Raw genomic sequence first — 18,913 nt, 5'->3', positions numbered from 1 at the left:
CAAAACCACCAGCCCACGCCCAAGACTCTGTTATGTCACATTCCCAGCAGAGAGCTGGGAGAGGAGACCAATTGGAAACACTGTTACTTCAATCCCTACAAGTCTTCATAAAAGTTTTTTAATGATGCAAATTAAAAAAAGTCATAAATCCTCAAGGCCATCTGGCTGATTTAAGTATATTTTTATAGCATCTTTTTAAAAGAAGATCAGAAAAACCCAAGACAATATGAAAGCCAGAAGTATGGAAACCATCCCTTAGCTGACCATTTCACCACAAGCTTCCTGGACTTCAAAGGAACAGCTCAACAATGTTGAGAAGAAGCATAAAGGTAACAATACACCTTCTGGAGTTTTGGAGCCTGAGAGTTGGAGACAGAGCATCTGAAACTGTGAACAGGCCCGCTGGGTCAGATTCCATGCGGGAATCCCGAGAAGTCAGCTTGATTAACAGTGCCTTTTAGGGGGCCAGTGCTCTGGGGCAGCAGGTCAACCTGCTGCTTGCGACACCACCATTCCACATCGGAGAGCAGGTTTGAGTCCTGGATGCTCTGTTTCTGATCCAGCTCCTTGCTGATGCTGCTGGGAAAGCAACAAAAGATGATGGACTCCTGCTACCCACGTGTGAGATGAGGATGTACTTCCTGGCTCCATGCTTCTCAATCTCTCCCTTTTTCTCTGTCATTCTACCTCTCAAATAAAACAACGGCAACAACAAAACTTTTTTTGTTTTTTAAAGATTGCCTTCTAAGGGCCTGTGTTGTGGTGCAGCAGGTTAAGCCTGTGCTTCCGATGATGGCCTCTGATAGTGGAGAACAAGTTTGTGTCCTGGTTCCTCTGCTTCTGATTCAGCTTCCTGCTAATGCTCCTGGGAGGCAGAAATGATGACCCAAGTACTTGGCTTCCTGTCACCTCTGCGGGCTCCTGGTTTCGGCCTAGCCCAGCTCTGGCTGGAGCAGGCATTTGGGGAGTGGCAGTCTGCCTTTCATATAAATAAATAAGTAAATCTTTTATAAAAGGTGCCTTCTACTGTTGTCTGGTAATATGCTGAGGACCAGAAGAGGCAGTGACCTTAGATGGAATCGTGTCAGAGACTATGTTAATTCTTCTGCTTGTAGTAATTGTAGTAATGTGGTTAATAACTTCTCCACATCCGATGGCTCCTTCCAGAGAATTCTGGCTGCACTAGGCCTTAAAAACAGCACACAGGGCCCCCTGGCTTGAGTCTTCAGTTGCTGACTAAGCAGCTTCCAAGCTGCCTTCAATTGAAATGCAGACAGAGAAGTCTAAGGAAATCCTCACTCAGCCAAATCTCTCCCATATGACAGGGCAAACTTGATGAGAATCAGCCGCGAGCCCGTGGCACGCAGCCTCCGGAATGCACATGATCTACAGCTGGCAGGGGCTGTGGCGCTTTCTCTCCTCATTTCTCCTTTTCACGTTAAAATACTGTGCATGGACAAAATTCGGATCTTAGCTAATGAAGACAAAGACAAAAAAGACCACACTAACTTTTGAGATGGACCCAGGGCCCAGGAAGGAGATGAGAAAATGAACACATTAGATTCCACCACCACAAGAAGCTTAGAGAATAAATGGACAAGCACACATGTCACGCAGGGCAGAGGAAACTAAATCACAGATAAAGGGTAAGCACGGTGGGGCGGAGTGGAAAATTGTGTTTCCATTTTCTTCCAGGTGTCTTTTTTTGGTAAGATTTGTTTATTTATTTGAAAGAGTTACAGAGAGAGAAGGACACACACACACACACACACACAGAGAGAGAGAGAGAGAGAGAGAATCTACCACCCATTGGTTCACTCCACAGATGGCCACCATGGCCAGGCCTGGACGGCTGAAGCCAGGAGCCAGGAGCTTCTTCCTGATCTCCCACGTGGATAGCAGCGCCCTAGCACTTGGGCCATCGTCTGCTGCTTTCCCAAGCCATTTGAAGAGGGCTGGATTGGACTTGGAGCAGCTGGGACACCAACCACTTTGGGATGCTGGCATTGCAGGTGGGAGCTTTACCTGCTTCGCCCCAACACCAGCCACAGTCACACTTTTTTTTTTTTTTTTTTTTGGTAGTGATGGAACAGTCTCACGCTGTGAACAATCTTTGTGATGGTGCCTGACTTGCTACTAATAGGGAGGAGCTGTAATTATTCACTTTCTACAAGTCAGTCTCGTGGTGGGTATGTTGTTTTCACCAAACTCACAGTAATGAGTGTGTATTAAAATGGTTCTAAAAAATTCAGACAGAAGAGAAAAAGCCAGAGTCTTTGTACTCACCCATACTTCATCACCTGGAAGGTGTTAATCACCACTTCAATTTGATATATACACTTCCAAATCTTTTTTTTTTTCATTTACGTGCACACTCATAGATAAACACAGACATGGAGAAAGAAATATAAAGTTTTTTGAGGTGGGTATTGTGCTGTAAAGGGTTAAGCCTGCACCCCATATCAGAATGCCAGTTTGAGTCCCAGCTGCTCTGCATCTGATCCAGCTCCCTGTTAATGTGCCTGGGAGGTAGCTGGTGATGGCTGGACAATGGCTCAAATATTTGAGTTCCTGTCACACACATGGGAGACCCAGATGGAATGATGGAATTCCTGGCTCCTGGCTTCAGCTTGGCCCAGCCCGAATTATTAAAGCCATTTAAGGAGTGAACCAGAGGATAGAAGAGCTCTCTCTCTCTCTTGCTTCCCCATCCCCTCTTTCAAGTAAGGAAGTAAATAAATAAATGTTTACAAAAAAAGGAATGCCAAGTTGTTAAAAAAAAAGTTAATGTGATAATGCTATATACTTATTCATATTCACCTTGATTTTCTAGCTTACTAAACTTTGGATTATGGCAATACATACAAATCTCATTCTTCTTCTTCTTCTTCTTCTTCTTCTTTTTTTTTTTTTTTTTTTTGACAGGCAGAGTGGACAGTGAGAGAGAGACAGAGAGAAAGGTCTTCCTTTTCCGTTGGTTCACCCCCCAAGTGGCTGCTACGGCCAGTGCGTTGAGGCTGGCGCACTGCGCCGATCCAAAGGCAGGAGCCAGGTGCTTCCTCCTGGTCTCCCATGCGGGTGCAGGGCCCAAGCACTTGGGCCATCCTCCACTGCCTTTCTGGGCCACAGCAGAGATCTGGACTGCAAGAGGAGCAACCGGGACAGAATCCAGCGCCCCAACCAGGACTAGAACCCAGGGTGCCGGCGCCGCAAGGCAGAGGATTAGCCTAGTGAGCCGCGGCGCCGGCCCCATATCTCATTCTTCTTAACCACTGAATAGTATGGATGTGCCATAATAAAAAATTCTGAGTTTGCAATTTTGTTATACAGTAATGTTTCTTTTCTTTTCTTTCTTTCTTTTTTTTTTTTTTTAACCATTTCCAGTATTGCAATGGATTTTATACCTGACCACATTAGTACATAAATTTTATTTAGGGTAGATGTGGAGACATACATGGATTTGGTAAACTGAAAGATTTGAGATTTTAAAATTTTTAATAGAGGAACATTAAAATATTCTGCCAATTTTACGCATACTTTTACCAATATAACATTATTAATCTTTTCAACCTTCGAAAATTTGATAGATTAAAGACAAATTAGGGATTTCATTGTTTCAATTTGCTTTTCCCCAGTGCTATTATGAGCACATAAAGTAGTTCTTAATTTCCATGATTTCCTAGGTGAACCCAGAGGTTATTATTAGGAAGGGTGATCATGAATTCCAAGTGGGTGGGTTGGCCAGCGATGGTGGCCGGCTGTCATACTGTTCTCACTTTCTAATTTTATCGAATTCTAGTCAGCCAGAGGGGCTTGCGTGATTTCTGCTTTTTGGAATTTGATGAGATATTCTTCATGATCTAATTTATGGTCTATTTTGTAACTGCTCTATATTTGCTTAAAATATTGTGTATCTTTTGCTTATTAGATACAAATTTCTGCACAAACCATATTTGGTTTTTTCATTAATATCCATTATACCCCTATTTTCTGTCTTTTTGAACTGGCAATTTCTGGAGGATATATGAAAAAAATTTTTTTTCTGAGATATGAATCTGCTAATTTTTCTTTCTATTAGTTGTTTTCTCATTAAATATTTCCATCTTATCTTAAGTGCATAATAGTGTGTGAATATTTTGTCTTTTTGATTGGTATCTTTTACCAATGTGATATAATCCTCTGAGCTCCAGTTTTTTTTTCTCTTACATTGTATTTTGTCTGATACTTACATTTCTAAAGTGACTTTTCTTGGGAAAAGACTTAGCTTGGAATATCTTCAGTGGGTTCTGGGTCCTTTCAAATACTTGAGCTTGCAATGCTCCTACCTTGTACAGCAATTCTTTGCTGTGGGCTTCTTCATCAACCTGCCAATCCTATTTGCCTTCTGCTTTTTGGAGATTCTTAATTATCTCTGAACAATATGATGTCACAACAGGGTTTTTTTTTTTTTTTTAAATGCCATTATAAATTAAAGTGCTTGTGTCTTTTTTCTGTCATTTAAGGCAGGAAGGGAGAGATGACAATACATGGCCAGGTTGCCATTTCAATCCAAGCCTCTGCTTTCCTTAACACCAAATTTCCTTCCCCATCTCCCTTCCAACGCACTCCTTTCTTTTGCTGTCATCTGGGTTGATCTGATTATGGTTGATCTGGAAGTGGGAGACATGGAGTAGCACAGAGTTTGCTAATGTTTAGTTCTCATTCATCTACTGAAACACTACTTTGGTCTCCATCTCTTGATGGCCTAAGAGCTGGCGTCAGGCCGGACACAACGTGTGTTCTACAAACATGTGTTATTCAGCGAGATCTTTCACAGCTGTGTGTTATCATCTCTCTCATCTCATTCTCAGAAAAGTCTGCGTAATTTATAAACAATCCATTTTAGACAGCACTACCAGTGACATCATGACATTGCTATTCTTCTGGGTGACTTGTTGTCATATGAATAGCCTAGAGTCTTCCAAGGGAATAAGGCCACTAATCAGACTTTTCGCAAAGCCTGGCACAAATCAATTGCGATGAAAATCTTGGCATTTGCAGGCACTGAAAGGAGCATTTGGAACATCCTATTTTTAAAGTCTGGGGAAAAAACTCTACAAATATTCCTTAAAAACTTGTACATTATTTGCTTTCTTAATTAAAACATTCCCACTTTATTTTCCATGTTGTATCTTTACACTGCAAATATAGAATGTATTTTCATTTGTAGGTCATCAGATTTCAACCACAAGACCTTAGGCTTCCAAGGGCTTTTGAGGAAACTCACTGAGTTTCAAACATCATCTCATGATGTTTGAGACACTTAATGACTTGCCCAGCTCCTGCATTGACCTCTGGCAGAACCAGCAACAGAATGTAGTTTGCTTGACTCCAGTTAACTATTTACACATAAATTCACATTTGCAAAAATATTTTTAAGATCCTATCTCATCTGTGAACTACTAAAAAACTCCAGGAATGAAACATCATGGTTAACGTGTATTTTCTCAGTTTTGCAAAGAGTGACAATTGACCAGGTAGGATGAATTAATAATTTCCCTAAAATAATCCGCAGCAGGAGATGTTGGGAAAGCAATCTGGGGTTTGTCTTTCCTGGCTTGTATACCTCACAGCCTCTCATCTTCTCCTCACACAATTCCACTTTTTTAAGAAAGTGTTTTATTATTCCATCCCTATAGAAACACAGAAGATAGATTTGCTTTTGAATTGTTAAAATGTGTCTTCTTGATTGGTGGTGTCCTTAAGAAAAAAGTAGCCAAGTCCGAGAACCAGGTAATCATTATAAATTGGAGAATGATTCACCTGTTATATGAGGTAAAACAGAAAGAAGAAGCACAATATTGCCTTAAATTCCTTCTCTTTGTTTATTGTTTCCTCTTGTGTGGACTTCCATTCATTCATTAACATATCCCCAGCTCCTATCAAGTGGAGTGTACGATAGGCTGTCAAATAAACACTCAGCAATGTCATTTGTGCTTTGTATAGGATGTGTGGGGCCCTCTCTCTGCCTCTGTCATAGAAAGTGCTTTCGTCTTTAAGGAGTTGGCAAACGTCTACATTCTAAGAATCTAAGTCTATAAAGTATGGCCAGTGACCCAGCCAAAAGCTCTTTGGCTTTGGTTTTTGTTTTTTGTTTTTTTTTTTTTTTTTTCAGCAACTTTCCCTACAGCGGCATGGCTGACAGGAAGTGACAGAGACTGTATTGACTAAAAGGCCTAAAATAACTCCTATGCTAACCCTGAGGTAGAATCTGTTATTGTCTTTGATGACCAACCTGGAGGTGAACCAGGGTCTGGCTAAACAACAAGTGCGCCATGACAAAGGTTCATGGATGAGCAAAGTGCTAACATGAAGATGGAAGTCTAGTATAGTGATGCTCAGGTTTAGCTAATATGTGAATCAGCAAATATAAGTAATAATGATATATGTCTGCATGGCACTTTTTAAAGATTTATTTATCTGAGAGACAGAGAGGGAAATATAAAGAAATTACATCTGTTGTTTCAAACTCTCCAAAAGACCATAACAGCCAGGGCTTGGTCAGACCAAAGCCAGCAGCCCAGGACTCCCTCCAGGTCTAATATGTGGGTGGCAGGAGTCCACGCACTTGGGTCATCTCGCACTGGTTTCCCCGGCACATTAGCAGGGAGCAGGAGCAGAAGCACAGCAGCCAAGACTCCAACCAGTGCTCTGACTGGGGTGCTGGCATCGTAAGTGTCAGCCTACCCCACTGAGTCACAATATTTGTCCCTGCATGGTACTTTGATTATGAAAGCATTCATAAATATTATATCACTTGATCTTTCCAATAGACAAGCAAGTACCACTTTTCCATGAAGAAACAGATTCAAAGACATTTTGCACAGTATCCCAGGGCTAAAATGGCCTCAGCTGGGATAGGTGTTCGGCACGAGTTTTAGATATTGCTTGGGATGGCCACATCCTAAATCAGTGCCTGATTCAAGTCTCTGTTCTGCTTTTCCCAATCCAGCTGCATGCTAAAAAAATGTGCACCCTGATGGTGGTTAAAGTACTTGGTTTAAGTATGTGGATTAAGTACTTGGATCCTTGGCATCCATGTGGGAGCCTTAGACTGAGTTTCTGGCTCCTGGTTTTGTCCTGGCCCAGTCCTGGATATTGTGGGTATTTAAGGAGTGAACCAGTAGCTGGGGGAACTCTCTGTCTCTCAAATAAAATGTAAATAATAATTGGAAAAGGGACTTGATTCAATGTTTTCAATCCTTTCTTTTATCAGTAAAATAGTTTCTTTATCTCTGGAAAATACTTACCTTTAAAAAAAAAAAAAACAAGGGAGAAGTGGTCATTAACATTTGCCATCTTGGGATGCACTGACTTGAAATAATCTATTGGAAGATCAGTTGCAACAGCATATACTTTGTAGTAACATGCTCTCTCTTCTAAATGTTGCATTTTTCTGGCAAGATGATGTTAATAAAAATAATACAAGATTTTTATCTAATGGCTTAAACATCAAAATAAATATGAAGCTAATTAAGTTTTAAGTTTAAAAAACACCTTGATTTTTTGAAATCTTAGAACTTGCAAGATGAATTTATTATCTGATTTTCTTGGGTTAATAATATTCAAAAACAACTTTGCAGGAGCAGAAGAAAGTCTTGGTAAAAATATGAATATATAGAACTTGGGAAGAATGGTGAAAAGTTGATAGAGTCCTCTGTAAATGTGTGCAATCATGTTGGACTGAATGTTCTAGTGGCAGCTACAAACCCGTAGATAATCAGTATGATCTGTTTCTTGCATTATCCAAGAACTGATCTTCTGTGTGATCAACTAATTCAGGAGGAATTTCCGGTTGGTCATCACTTAGCTAAGACAGTGTTAGAGTAAAAGTACTATATACTGTATGCTTCCGAAATTCCATCAAAGGGCAATCTATGGAGACAGCAATGAAAAGGTCAGTGTTGCAGGATTTGGCATGAGGAGTGATGATTAAGTAGAGGGCAGAGGACTTTTTTTTTTTTTGACAGGCAGAGTGGACAGTGAGAGAGAGAGACAGAGAGAAAGGTCTTCCTTTTGCCGTTGGTTTACCCTCCAATGGCCACCGCGGCCGGCGTGCTGCGACCGACGCACCGCGCTGATCCATTGGCAGGAGCCAGGTACTTATCCTGGTCTCCCATGGGGTGCAGGGCCCAAGCACCTGGGCCATCCTCCACTGCACTCCCTGGCCACAGCAGAGAGCTGGCCTGGAAGAGGGGCAACCGGTACAGAATCTGGTGCCCCGACTGGGACTAGAACCCGGTGTGCCGGCGCCGCTAGGTGGAGGATTAGCCTAGTGAGCCGTGGCACCGGCCAGGCAGAGGACTTTTAGGGCAGTGGAAAGGCTCTGTGTGATACCATAGTTGTAGGTCCATGTCATTATCCATGTGTCCAAACCCACAGAACCTACAGCACCAAGAGCTAACCTGGACGTACACTGTGAGCTTTGGGTGATAACGACGGATCAATGCAAGCTCACCATTTGTAATAAATGTGTCATGTAGTGGGGATATGGATAACTGAACATGTGTGTAGGGGAAAGGGATTCATGTTCATATCTTCTGCTCAATATGGCAGTGAATGTCAAACGAAGGTACAAAGTGTATTTTTAAAAAATGAGTTCAGCGGGCCATCCTGCATTCATAACTCTTTAACCCCTAGAGAAGCATTGGCACAAGTCTGTTTTTGGCACACTGTGTCATAAATACAAGAAAAACAAAGGCCTAGAATCCTCTAGAAGAATGAACCCAGAGCAAAAATGAACTTACTTCGCACCCTGATTGAGTTTCCCATGAGCATGACTCCTTCTCCGGAGGGAGAAGCCCTCTCTGGAAAGCATGGTCGCCCAGGCATGTTTGACACAAGGCAGGCTCGAAGTCCGGCTCCCCTGGAGGCAGGTGTACCCCCGCGGGGCCTGTGTACTTCAGGCTGGGGCTCGGATGCTTGTCCACACTGACCATGGGGCTCTTGATCCATCTTCGTACCTACAGAGTGCAAAAGAAAGGACAGAATGAGTGCGTTTGACTTCTAATGTAAATTTTGGGGGGTGGATACTCATGAAAGGAGAACTCTGTCTCATGGCCTCTCTATTTTCCCAGCCTTCACAAGACTGGGTTTGGTCAGTGCTTTTTAGACACTCCCCAGGGGTGCGCGATATCTGGCTGCTCAATTACCTTGCTGAGTCTGTCACCTCATTTGCAAGATTGTAGGAAGAGAAAATTGTGCAGTGTTTTTAAATGCCCAAGTACTTTGCCCGGCTCTTGGTTGCTGTTCAGGAGGTGGGGACTATTTTGCTTTGACTCTTAACATTATGATTGTGTGGATGGACTGATACTTCACACATTTCTAAAATGGATTGCTAGTTACTCTTACTGGGACACTACTAACCCCATTCAGCTCAGAATCTAATTGTTGCTAAGTAAATTGATGTTTTTCACTATTGCAAAAACTTAGTTACAAAAGTTTTTTCTGGCTAAAAAATTATCTTGTTTGTGTTTAATGTCCTAAAATTCTCCACTTGTCTTGATTGTATGTAGAATTCTTGTAAGCTACAGAAAAGTATAACCCACTCTAACAGTGAAAGAGATGATATTTACATAACACTTCAAAAACGAAAAGTGCTATTTTGAGTGTTTGATATGTATCATCTTGCTTAATTCTCAGAACAGTCTGAAAAAAATAGATACTATTATTAAACCCATTTTACAGATGGAAAAACAGAGGCACAGAGAGACAAAGTTGATTTTCCCAGGACACAGCTGCTGCTATGGAATAGAGGAAGGACTCAGGCGCCATGAATCCAGAATTTTTATAAGCATGTAATTTTTGACAAGCTCTTGGGTGATCAAATGCTTAAAATTTATTTTGATTTAATGTGTCACTTCCTTGCTCTTTAAAACTCCTGAGGATTCTTTTATAGCTAACTAATTAGCATATAGCAAAAGGATGAAAAAATAAAATCACAACACTGAACTTTAGTTAGTAATGCTACAATTACATTTTTAAAAATACACTGTGAATACACTCGAATTACAATGGCAAAAGGATGTTTAAGCAATTTAATATATATTACTTGATGGAATATTTTTCCACCCCTAAAGATAAGGATTATGAAGATCCTATGACAATATGGAAAATGTTGAGAATATAATTATATGAGAAGAGCCAAATATAGAATTGTTCAATCACTATAATTACAAATGCAAATACACACACACACACACACACACACACTATCTATAGACAAAGTAAGAAAGGAAGAGGCAAAATAGAAACTGTTATGTTCATTGTTAGGATCAGGGGTGTTTTATTTTTCCTCTTTTGGCAAAATCCTGTCTTTATAAAATCATTCCTTTTTAAAGTTTGCAAGAATCTTAAGTAATTAAAGTCACCATACTTTTCTTTTTGGTTACATGTATTTTTTAAGTGCTTCATCTTTATGTAACCTTTTTTTTTTTTAAGATTTATTTATTTTACTTGCAAGTCAGAGTTACACAGAGAGAGAAGAAGAGGCAGAGAGAGAGAGAGAGAGAGAGGTTTTCCAACCGCTATTCACTCCCCAATTGGCCGCAACGGTGGGAGCTGCGCTGATCCGAAGCCAGGAGCCAGGAGCTTCCTCACGGTCTCCCTCGCGGGTGCAGTGGCTCAAGGACTTAGGCCATCTTCTTCTGCTTTCCAAGACCACAGCAGAGAGCTGGATCAGAAGTGGAGCAGCCGGGACTAGAACTGGCGCCCACATGGATGCCAGCACTGCAGGCAACAGCCTTACCCACTACACCATAGCGCCAGCCCCTATGTATATTTTTAATAACCATTTAAAATAATTTTTTCAGGGTGGGCGTTCAGCCTACCAGTTAAGAAACAGTGGCGATTTCCACGACCTACATCAGAGTACCTAGATTAGATTCCCAGCTACAGCTCCTGACTTCAGCTTCCTGTCACTGCAGACCCTGGAGGCAGCACTGGTGGCTGAAGTAATTGGGTTCCTACCATACTCATGGGAGATCTGGAATAGGTTCCAGCTTCGGGCTTAGGCCTGGTGCAGTTAGCCATTGCAGGCACCTGGAGGAGTGTCTGTCTGTCTGTTACTTCTCTCTCTCTCCCTCTGCCTCTCAAATAATTTAATAGTTAAAAATAAATAAGTAGAGACTAATGCTGTGGCATAGCAGATAAAGCCACTGCTATGGATCCCATATGGGCCAGTTCGAGTACTGGATGCTCCACTACTGATCCAGCTCTCTGCTGTGGCCTGGGAAAGCAAAAAAAAAAAAGAAGCAAAGTGGAGGTGTTCAGGAATCTAAAGTTACATGCTACATAGCAAAGCACATCATTTCCTATACAAAGTGACTGGGAAATCCAGAATTTTTGCACACTATATTGGATCCTGAACTATCACTGAACTATTCAGTAAGATTTTAATGTATTTATTTTCTGTGTGTGTGTTTGTATTTCTAAATAAACTCTGCTGGGCTACTTAACATTAAAAAAAAAAAAAAAAAAAAAAAAAAAAAAAAAAAAAGAAGATGGCCCAAGTCCTTGGGCCCCTGCACCCACATGGGGGACCTTGAAGGAGCTCCTGGGTCCTGGCTTGGGAGTGAGCCAGGAGATGGAAGACCTCTGTCTCTATCTCTCTTTTTCTCTCTCTTTCTCTCTCCCTCTGCCTCTCTGTGACTCTACTTTTAAAAAAAGTAAAAAACAAAAACAAATTTAAAAAAAGTAAAATCACTTTTTGAGTGAAATTTGGAATTTTCATCAATATTTCTTGCACAATAAGGCCAAATAAGCATATTAGTAGGCATTTTCAAAAGTGCTTATTTGATTTGTTAATGAAAGACTAAATGAAACTCTAAAATCCGAGACTACAATGTAATCTCTCTTTTTCGTGTTAGTACCAAATGTGTTTTTAATCAACTTAGAAAGTATTCAGTTTCATTCTAAATGGAAAATATTTTTTTTGTTATTTTTACTCAGTGGGTTTTAAGCTTGAAGTTTAGTAATTGTTCCTGCTTTGTTTCCAGCCTTGTATTTTAAAATCAATCTTTTTATTCTGGCTTACTTTCAGTGTCTCCTTTGCCAAGTCAATTTAACTTCGGGGTTAGTATGAACAGGATTTAAATAGATTTATCTTCAAATCCATTTAAAAGTTGCATGGATTGACTAATTAAAAATGTTGGTATATTGAAATATAAAATTTCACCAACAAAGTCCCTCAAGAAACTTGTCTTAAGAGTTGGAGTTATGGTAAGGAAATACACTTGTTTATCAAGGGTTGAGATATTTATTTAATAAAATAATTCAGTGAAGTATAGCATTTAAAGAAGGAAATAAAGCACAGACAAGCTGTCAGGATCATAGAAGGAATTTACCCAAAGGAAATGAAATTGGCAAACAAAAAAGCTGTCTGCACATTAATGTTTATTGCAGCTCAATTCACAATAGCTAAGACTTGGAACCAACCCAAATGCCCATCAACAGTAGACTGGATAAAGAAATTATGGGACATGTACTCTATAGAATACTATACAGCAGTCAAAAACAACGAAACACGGTCATTTGCAGCAAGATGGAGGAATCTAGAAAACATCATGCTGAGTGAATTAAGCCAGTCCCAAAGGGACAAATATATGTTCTCCCTGATCGGCGACAACTAACTGAGCACCAAAGGGGAAACCTGTTGAAGTGAAATGGACACTATGAGAAACAGTGACTTGATCAGCTCTTGTCCTGACTGTTGATGTACAATGTAATACTTTATCCATTTTAGTATTTTCTCTTTGTTTTGTTCTAGTACTATTGGTTGAACTCTGTGATTAACACACAATTATTCTTGGGTGTTTAAATTTTAACTGAAAAGTGATCCCTGTTAAATATAAGAGTGGGAATAAGAGAGGGAGGAGATGTACAATTTGGGACATGCTCAATCATGCCAGGGGATCCCAATACAATTCCATCAAGGTGGCATGTACCAATGCCATCTCACTAGTCCAAGTGATCACTTTCAGTTCACAATTGATCACACTGATAGGTCTAAGAGTCAAAGGGATCACACTAACAAGTCTAGTGTCTGCTAATACTAGCTGATAGAATCAAAAAGGGAGAGAACGATCCATCATGGGAAGCGGGATACACAGTAGACTCATAGAATGGCAGATGTCCTAAATAGCCCTCTGGCCTCAGAATCAGCCCTTAAGGCATTCAGATATGGCTGAAGAGCCCATGAGAGTATTTTAGGCATGGAAAGCCAAGACACCCTGGAAAAAAAAAAGGAAGACCTAAATGGAAGATCTCTGTGAGTGAGATCCCAGTGGAAAGAACAGGGCCATCAAAGAAGGAGGTACCTTTCTCTGAAGGGAGGAGAGAACTTCCACTTTAACTATGACCCTGTCGGATTAGGATCGAAGTCGGCGAACTCAAAAGGCTTCCATAGCCTTGGCAACTCATGACTAGAGCCTAGGGAGATAACTGACGCCATAAACAAGAGTGTCAAATTGTTAAGGCAACAACAGGAGTCACTGTGTACTTACTTCTCATGTGGGATCTGTCCTTAGTGTGTTGTCCAGTGTGAAGTGATGCTATAACTAGTACTGAAACAGTATTTTACACTTTGTGTTTCTGTGTGGGTGCAAGCTGATGAAATCTTTACTTAATATATACTGAATTGATCTTCTGTATATAAAGAGAATTGAAAATGAATCTTGTTGTGAATGGAATGGGAGAGGGAGCGGGAGATGGGAGGGGTGTGAGTGGGAGGGAAATTATGGGGGGGGGGAAGCCATTGTAATCCATAAGCTGTACTTTGAAAATTTATATTTACTAAATAAAAAAAAAGACAAAAAAAGAAGTTAGGAGGGTTCAGTTTTAAACAATACACATAAGTGTATTAGGCTACTTCCCATTACCATAATGAAATACATGAGGCTGAGTAACACTGTGAAGAAAAGAGGTTTAATAGCTCAGAGTTCTGAAGGGTCAAGGGCATGGCACTGGCATTAGCTTGGCTTTAGTGAGGGCCTCTGGCAAGCGAAGTCACAACGGTGAGAGCAGGAGCCAGAGGGAGGGATCACCCTGGCCAGAGGGAAAGTTGAAGTGAGGGAGGGACTAGTGATGCCTGTCTGCTAAGCTCCACCTGCTAAGATTCCACCACTCTCACCATAACCACACTGAGGACCCAACTTTATTTTTTTAATATTTATTTATTTGAAAATCAGAGTTACACAGAGAGTGAATGAGAGGGAGGGAGGGAGGGGGAGAGAGAGAGAGAGAGAGAGAGAGAGAGAGACTCTTCCATATACTGGTTCACTCCCCAATTGGCCGCAATGGCCGGAGCTGCACCGATCTGAAGCCAGGAGCCAGGAGCTTCTTCCAGTTCTCCCGTGCCCTCTCCTCCTACTTTTCCCAGGTCACAGCAGAGAACTGGATCGGAAGTGGAACAGCCAGGACTTGAACTGGCGCCCATATGGGATGCCAGTGCTGCAGGCGCTGGCTTTAGTCCCTATGCCACAGTGTAGGCCCCAGAATCTATTATATTTTTAATTTAAAGTTTGAAAAATATGTGATTTTCTGAGGTATGTGTCTTGGGCCTTAGGAAACGAGGACTGACTGTGAGTGATGTTTCATTAGAAAACTTCATGATTCCAAATAACCCATTCCGAGCTTTATGACATGGGAAAAGCATGATGTGTCTCTCTCCACGGAGAGCATAGGCAGGGAAATGGAGAAATACCCCATTTAGCCAGGGGCATCAACAAGAATGTCAGTTACACAAATGGGTATACAGCAACCTATTGCTGGTTTTCATTGCATGCTTTGTCTCCACACGCGTTGTCTCCTTTGGCTGGGTCCTCACGCATATGGGCTCCAGAATGTTCCTTCTCTGTTACTTCTTGACACTGTTCCCTTGCTTTGAGGCCTCACCAGTGGGTTTTATGGGCTCCATTCAGGACAGGGGTTTATGATGTTTACTCGGTCTTGGGAGAGTGGCGGGATCGTGACTCAGTGCCCCAGGCTCTCCCTCTGTCCTTGGGGTGGAGCAAGGTGCCCTCCAGAGCTGCCGAGGGGAGCAGCCCTCCCTCTGCCCCTTAGGGAATCCAGCTACGACTGGCCCATTGTGTCCCTCCAGGCAGTGAATGGCTTCACTGGGAGGGGAGTAGCTGACTGGAGTGGTGTGGGGCGCCCTCAGAGACCTGTCACAATGGCTGGCGGACAGCAGAAACAGCTGTGTGTGTGACAAAAATGAATGCCCGGATACCGGCAGAAACTCCTGCTTGCTCCACCATCTGGGCCCTGGGTTTATTCAGAGCTCCACAGCCGTTGGTGGGGAGCACCGTAAACAAACACAGGCTGGGGTGAGCCGTCCTCCGTATCCTGAACAAAGCAAGACGTCCCTCGTTTGGGCCTTATCACAGCCCGCTCCAAAGTGCATCCGTCTTGTAGAAGCCAACTGACATCAGGTGAAAAAGTTCAGGCCGTTTGAAACCACATGGCTACTCTGACAAACAGCAGGGACATCAGATTTTAAACGCACTCATTGCTAGATCCAGTCTAGTTTGGTTTTATTAATTTCTTTACTTGAGAAAAAAAAATACTGCTACTAAGATGCAGTAATTCCTTGTGACTCAGGAGGTGGGTCAGCTTCTGGGGATTTTCCACTTGTGGTTTTTGCTTTTCTGTTATGTAATAGTACACAGATATTACTCTTCATTTCAAACGGCTTATCGGATAGTGAAATCCACTGACGCAGAGGAGTTCCAGGGTTGTCAGGGACTTGGATGTGAGCTTAGCAGCAGTACCTGCTCGGGTGGTAGTTTTGTTCCCTTTCCTGTGCTCTGTGAAGAGCTACCTCTTTCTGAAAAGCCCAGGGAACTTAAAGTTGGGTGCAACTCTCTCCAGTTTCCGAAGAGAAGTCTTTTTCTTATGGGAGACTGGCATGGTAACCAAATGCCCTAATAGCTTTTACTTCTTGATCCAGTCAACCCAGTTTTCTAGCGAAATTACTTGGATCATCGAATCAGTTTTAAAAGTGTATCCCCCCATACCCACTCCTGTTCCAGGACGAGTTGATGGCGTGAATGTCTTTCAGGAGGAGGCTTCTGGAAGCAGATTCTTCTCCCATCACGCTGGGGGCTGCTTCATTGCCCTTGTCCTGACGTGTGTCAGTGCCATCACGTAAGGTCACTACAAGCCATCTGAGCTTGTCACCCTTGCTGTCCCTGGTCCTCATACAGCCCTCTTTTCTCTGAATGTCTGCCATCTTTAAAAACCAGGGGGTTTTTATACAAACTGGTTATGAGGGCTGTGTCATCTTTCCAGTGGGGCCGCAAGGGTCAGGATGTCTCTGGCTCTTTAAGAAAACCATTCTGTGGTGCAGCTGGTTAGCGCCCTGGCCTGAAGTGCCAGCATCCCATATGGGTACTGGTTCTGGTCCCGGCTGCTCCACTTCTGATCCAGCTCTCTGCTGTGGCCTGAAAAAGCAGTAGAAGAAGGCCCAAGTCCTTGGGCCCCTGTACCCATGTGGGAGACCCGAAAGAAGCTCCTGGGTCCTGGCTTCGGATTGGCGTAGCTCTGGCCGTTGCGGCCATCTGGGGAGTGAACCATTGGATGGAAGACCTCTCTCTCTCTCTCTCTCTCTCTCTCTCTCTGCCTCTCCTCTCTCTGTGTAACTCTGACTCTCAAGTAAAAAATAAATAAATCTTAAAAAAAAAAAATTCCCCAGAGGCTAATGTGTGGTCTAAAAAATAGAATAGGCAGTACAAATAGAAATCTCTTGATTATTTTTGACGAGAACAATATGGATGACTTTCTGGATTGCCACATGCTTTGCTCACATCCTCTAATGAGGTAATGCATAGTCCTATGTGGCGATGTCCCTGATACAGCACACAAACACCGGAGTAGACAGGTAGCCTTTGGAATTCCCCATCCTGCGTGCCCTTGGGATTCCCCACTCCTTTCCTCCTGAGCCGCATCCCTGCATCCTGCTCTAGCTTTGCAGGTTCTAACTTTGGGTGTCTCTGGACTGGGTCTGGGGGATGGGGTGTGGGGGAGGACTGGAGAGAGAGGACACAGCTGTGTGTGCCCAGAGGCCTGCCCCCTGTGCTCCCCTCCACTACGGCAGGTTGCTCTGAGGATTAAACACTCCCCTCGCTCTGCTCTAGTGTAACAGAACCTTGGAGGTCCATACATATGAGGAGTCTTCCAAAAGTCCACGGAAAACCTGTAGTATGAAAAAACGGAGCGTGGATTTCCAAACCGGTTTCCACAAAGCAGACTTCGCTTTTCATTCTGCATTCCCGTGAACTGTTTGAAGTCCTCATCCTGCCTGCAGCTCAGTAACTATGCAGTGGCATTCTTCTTCCTCCCCAGGGAGGCACCTGCTGAGTGGCAGAGATAAAGCCCCGGAACTCACTAACCTGACTTTCTTGTGGAAGGGAGGTGAACTGTTTTTCATTCCTTTACACTGGGAGACTGATCATTCTTGTTTGCCTGAGTCTTTCCTGGATTTAGAAAATATGTTTTAAAAAAGAGGAAGTTAGGAGATGATATTTCAGATGCGATTTCTAAGGGGCAGTGTGTGTTACCTGCTTGCGGAATTAAAAAGTAAGACCTAGGGAAATAGAGGAGCAAGACTAATCCCTGGGACGAGATCTCCCAGTTCATATCTAATCCACCAGGCTTTCGACCCTTCCTCCCCGCTGTCCTCCAAGATACGCCCTTTCCAGTATTTTTCCCTTCTCCTTCTCTCTTTCTCTCTCTCTCTTGGCTACTGTCTCATAGCATATTAAACATGCTGTCCTTGCAATATCTCCAAATGCCAGCAAGCTAACTAAAAGCAGCCCTGAACAGCCACAAACTCTGCTTGGGCTCTGCCCCTACTTTCCTGTCTACCCCAATTCCTTTCCTTCTTACCCAGCTTTCATTTCCTCCCCTCACGTGTTCTTCTCCACTATTGCACTTAGTCACGAAGTTGGATTTATGGGTCACTTCGTACCTGATGGGACTAAAGTGAAGAACATGACAAAGAGTCTCACTCCTTTGAACACAGTTTTCACCAAGATGCCAGAAAATCTGCATGGCCAAGTTTCATGGTTGTTTCTCTGTGCTTACCTCCTTTGCACACACGCAGATGCTCCTTGACTTACACAGGGGTTCTGTTCTGATAAATGCATCATAATTCAAAATAGCCTCAGTCAAAAATGCATTGACTGTCCCCCTCCTTCCACCGAACCTACTGCCTGTCGGAGCCTGGGAGCAGTGCTTTGCAGAGTGTCAGCGGTGTCCCCCTTCCGTGACGGGGGCTGCCTGGGAGCAGAGCTCACTGCTGCTGCCAGCGCTGGGAGAGAGAATGGAGCACATATCACAGGCCCAGGCAAAGATCCAGAACCAAATGTCAGAGTATCGTTTCTACTGAATGTGCATGGCTTTTGCACCACTGTGAACTCAAAAAAAAAAATCCTAAATCAAGCTGTCCTAAATGCTGGGAGCTGACTGTATCGTGTAGCATTGGAAGCTTCCAACGAAGGTTCAGCAATGGTTCGCTTGACCTTAGGTTGGAGGCAGGGGGAGGGAGACCCAAATGCAGAACTCAGTGAAGATGCTTGCATTTCAGTGGAGACTAATGCAGGGGTCTGTGGTTTATCATAGTTTAGGATTTCATGTAGCAAACACTTTCAGCATGCGCTCCAGAACAAACCCTGCCTGGTTGAAAATCCCAGGACCACCACTTGGGAAACCTGCTGATGTGTTCCCAGGGCTCAGTTTCTGCACATGTAGAATGGACATACTAACTTTGCCTACTTCACCAAGATTTTGTGAGGCCCAAATGAAGCCATGCAAGTAAGCCCAGTGCCTGACCCTGAGTGAACAGCGATGCAAGTTTGCTGTGAGGTTTTCAGCTCCG

General features: G+C 42.9%; 1 protein-coding gene across 1 annotated transcript in view; it reads right to left on the bottom strand.

Moving 5' to 3' along the window:
* Window positions 1–18,913, bottom strand: part of SGK1 (serum/glucocorticoid regulated kinase 1) — a 116,642-nt gene that overhangs the window by 65,170 nt on the left and 32,559 nt on the right. The window contains exon 2 of the mRNA XM_051854146.2: window positions 8,787–9,002. Coding sequence (XP_051710106.1) covers window positions 8,787–9,002 — 216 coding nt within the window. The remainder of the gene's footprint in view (window positions 1–8,786; window positions 9,003–18,913) is intronic.

The sequence above is a fragment of the Oryctolagus cuniculus genome, chromosome 5 (genome assembly GCF_964237555.1).
Source record: "Oryctolagus cuniculus chromosome 5, mOryCun1.1, whole genome shotgun sequence".
Classification (NCBI taxonomy): domain Eukaryota; kingdom Metazoa; phylum Chordata; class Mammalia; order Lagomorpha; family Leporidae; genus Oryctolagus; species Oryctolagus cuniculus.
This window is presented reverse-complemented; position numbering and strand designations above follow the sequence as displayed.